Genomic DNA, 2,706 nt, shown 5'->3' with positions numbered 1-2,706 from the left:
AGTGAAATCAACACGTGTTCGACATGCGCATACCTTTTATTTTATTTTTAAAAAATTAATTTAAGAAACAACCAAATGCACTAATAAATAAAAGAGTAAAATAGTACAAATAATAATAAAAAACAAAGCATTCAAAATACCCCTAAATTATATTCATCCCTAAACTATTGACAGCTTTAAAAATAGTTATTTACTAATTAAACTTAAATAAATATATGATCTTACAACATGAGTGAAATACACCTTTAAATTCTTGTCAAGTTTAGGAGAATTTTCAAATACTTCTCTCAACTTTTTATTAAGAGTTACATGTCATACAAGAGTTTAACTCCATTTGTTACGTCTTGTGACAAATCAAAGATGTATCTAAATTTAATTAATCAAATAGAAAAATGTTCTTAAGATTGTCAATAATTTGAGGTGAAATTAATAATTTAGTGTTTTAAAAAAATAGCAAGTGGAGAATAATCAAACAACAAAGAGCACGTCTTTTTTAAAATAAAGTAGTTTAAAGGTCTCCATATATTCCTCGTGCTCAACCAACCCCACCCCCACTTCTCTAACCCACGTCCTCTTCCGTGTTTCATACAAACAGTCTATATATATATATATATATATATATATATATACATGTGCTTTAGACTATAATCCTTCAACTTTACTTTTCATTTCATTCAAAAAAGAAAGAAGAAAAAATAGTACTATTACAAATGGCTTCATCGGAGATTGTGGATTCCGGGAGACATGCCGGTCAGAAATCGCATTTCTCTCATACATGTAATTTGTTGAGCCAATACTTGAAGGAGAAGAAAGGTTCTTTAGGAGATCTCAGCCTTGATATACATCGCAATTTTGATTCAACTGGTATGATATGATGATTTTGCAAAGTTTTTTTTTTGTTTTGGAGTTTGTATAACATTAACATATGCGGTTGTGTTTCAACAGGTTCTACTACTATGGATTTGTTGCCAATGATTGAGAAATCTGGTGAGTCGGTTCAGAAATCGATGAATCTGTTCCGTCAAGGTGCAATGAAGGCTGAATCGGAACCGGAAAAGGCACAGATGACGATATTCTATGCAGGTCAAGTTATTGTGTTTAATGATTTTCCGGCAGATAAAGCTAAGGAAATCATGCTTATGGCTAGTACTAGCAAGGGAAACAACACACATAAACAATTGGAATCTGGTGCCGATTTGGTTGTTCCCAGTTTCGGAAAAACTTCGATCCAGGAAAATCAAATGCCTAACCAGCCAATTGTTTCTGGTAATAGTTTTCCCCTTTTGAGTGTCTGTCTGTTCTTCCTTGTTTCTGTTTATTTATGAGATTCTCCTCTTTGTTCTGTTTTATTTTTTTGCAGATTTACCAATTGCGAGAAGAGCATCACTAACAAGGTTTTTGGAGAAGAGAAAAGATAGGCTGACTGCAAAAGTACCTTACTATAGAGAGGAAGCAGCTCCTAAGAAGGAAGAAAACAAGGCGGCATGGCTGGGATTGGGTGGTCAATTTGCAGTGAAAACTGAGCAATACTAGTGGCTTTAATTGCTTAGTAGAAGCCTAGATAATCAATTACTACAAGTTTAATCTTGGCTTCAACCCTCATTGAACTCCATACTTAGATCTGACTATTATTATTATTATTATGATTTCTGTAATTAAAACCAGATATGGTTGTTCAATTCATCATCTCTCAAGTTTTCATGTGTTCGCAACAACAATTTATCTGTCTATACTGTTTTCTTTTATGTTGCTTTGCTTTGATTGGAGATGAGAATATTAGGAGACCAAAGAGTAAAAATTAAAAACCAAATAGGCAATAGATTTAGATGATTTTGGCTTTAATCCATTTTCTATGGACGAATATCTTGTTCACCAAATTATCTTAACTATTTTCTTTTTATCTTTTTTGCCTCGTCTTCTCCGCTAAATAAGTTTTTACTATATATCAATTATTTGTCTTAAAATTTCATTTACTTTTTAAAGATACTAACAAGTAGTAGTAGATGATAATCTTTGTTTATCCTAAAACATGATAACCCACCAACATGAAACTCTTGTTTTAACTGGACCCAACTATCAAAAACACGTTTTAACAAGTAAAATTAAAGTAAAGCGATAATGAAGTAGTCCCTCCGTTATTAAAATATCTTTTCACTGAATTTAAATAATATTCTTCATCTTGAAATATGAGTGAAATATATCTTAAATTCTCATCAAATTTAAGAGTATTTTTAATACTTATTTTAATTTTTTATTAAGAGCATGATGCTGTTATAAGTGTTTGAGACCTCTTGTATCAAGACTATATTTAAATTTAATTAATTAAATAAATAAATATTTTTATAATTTGTTTGAAAATGAAATTAACCATTTGTGTTAAATTCAATTTTTTTTTCTACTTGTAATGTTTAGTTAAAAAAAAGGTATAGGGACAAAGAATGGTGTATGGTGATGGTGGTAGAGAGAAAATAATAGGGCACGCGGTTTTGAAAATGGCAACGCGGAAAAAACACACATGGAAAAAGATAAATGTATAAACAAAGTACATCTAGACTTGTAGTTTACTACTACTCCATTAGATTCTTATCAACTTTTAACAAAAAAAGGTATTGCTTATAAAATTCAAATAATTACTATATAGTATGTAAATAAAGAGAGAGAAAAATATATCATAAATAGTCTTTTTATTTATAGGAGTAGGTCTAA

At 30.2% G+C, this 2,706-nt stretch overlaps 1 protein-coding gene across 1 annotated transcript; it reads left to right on the top strand.

Moving 5' to 3' along the window:
• The first annotated feature begins 637 nt into the window (after positions 1–637).
• LOC102592910 (protein TIFY 10A-like) lies at positions 638–1,718 on the top strand. Its single transcript, XM_006367828.2, has 3 exons — positions 638–864; positions 946–1,266; positions 1,361–1,718. The coding sequence occupies exons 1-3, from the start codon at positions 711–713 to the stop codon at positions 1,531–1,533; spliced, it is 648 nt and encodes a 215-aa protein (XP_006367890.1). The 5' UTR covers positions 638–710; the 3' UTR covers positions 1,534–1,718.
• Positions 1,719–2,706: the final 988 nt, after the last annotated feature.

This window comes from Solanum tuberosum, unplaced genomic scaffold (genome assembly GCF_000226075.1).
Source record: "Solanum tuberosum cultivar DM 1-3 516 R44 unplaced genomic scaffold, SolTub_3.0 scf01058, whole genome shotgun sequence".
In the NCBI taxonomy this organism is placed as follows: domain Eukaryota; kingdom Viridiplantae; phylum Streptophyta; class Magnoliopsida; order Solanales; family Solanaceae; genus Solanum; species Solanum tuberosum.
Note: the sequence above shows the minus strand (reverse complement) of the source record. Positions and strands in the feature narration are given on the sequence as shown.

Bases quoted from the DNA above. Each gene is read 5' to 3' on its own strand.
- LOC102592910 (XM_006367828.2), top strand. From the start codon at position 711: ATGGCTTCATCGGAGATTGTGGATTCCGGGAGACATGCCGGTCAGAAA. The intron at 865-945 runs GTATGATATGAT...GTGTTTCAACAG, and splicing joins TCGCAATTTTGATTCAACTG to GTTCTACTACTATGGATTTG. The intron at 1,267-1,360 runs GTAATAGTTTTC...ATTTTTTTGCAG, and splicing joins TAACCAGCCAATTGTTTCTG to ATTTACCAATTGCGAGAAGA.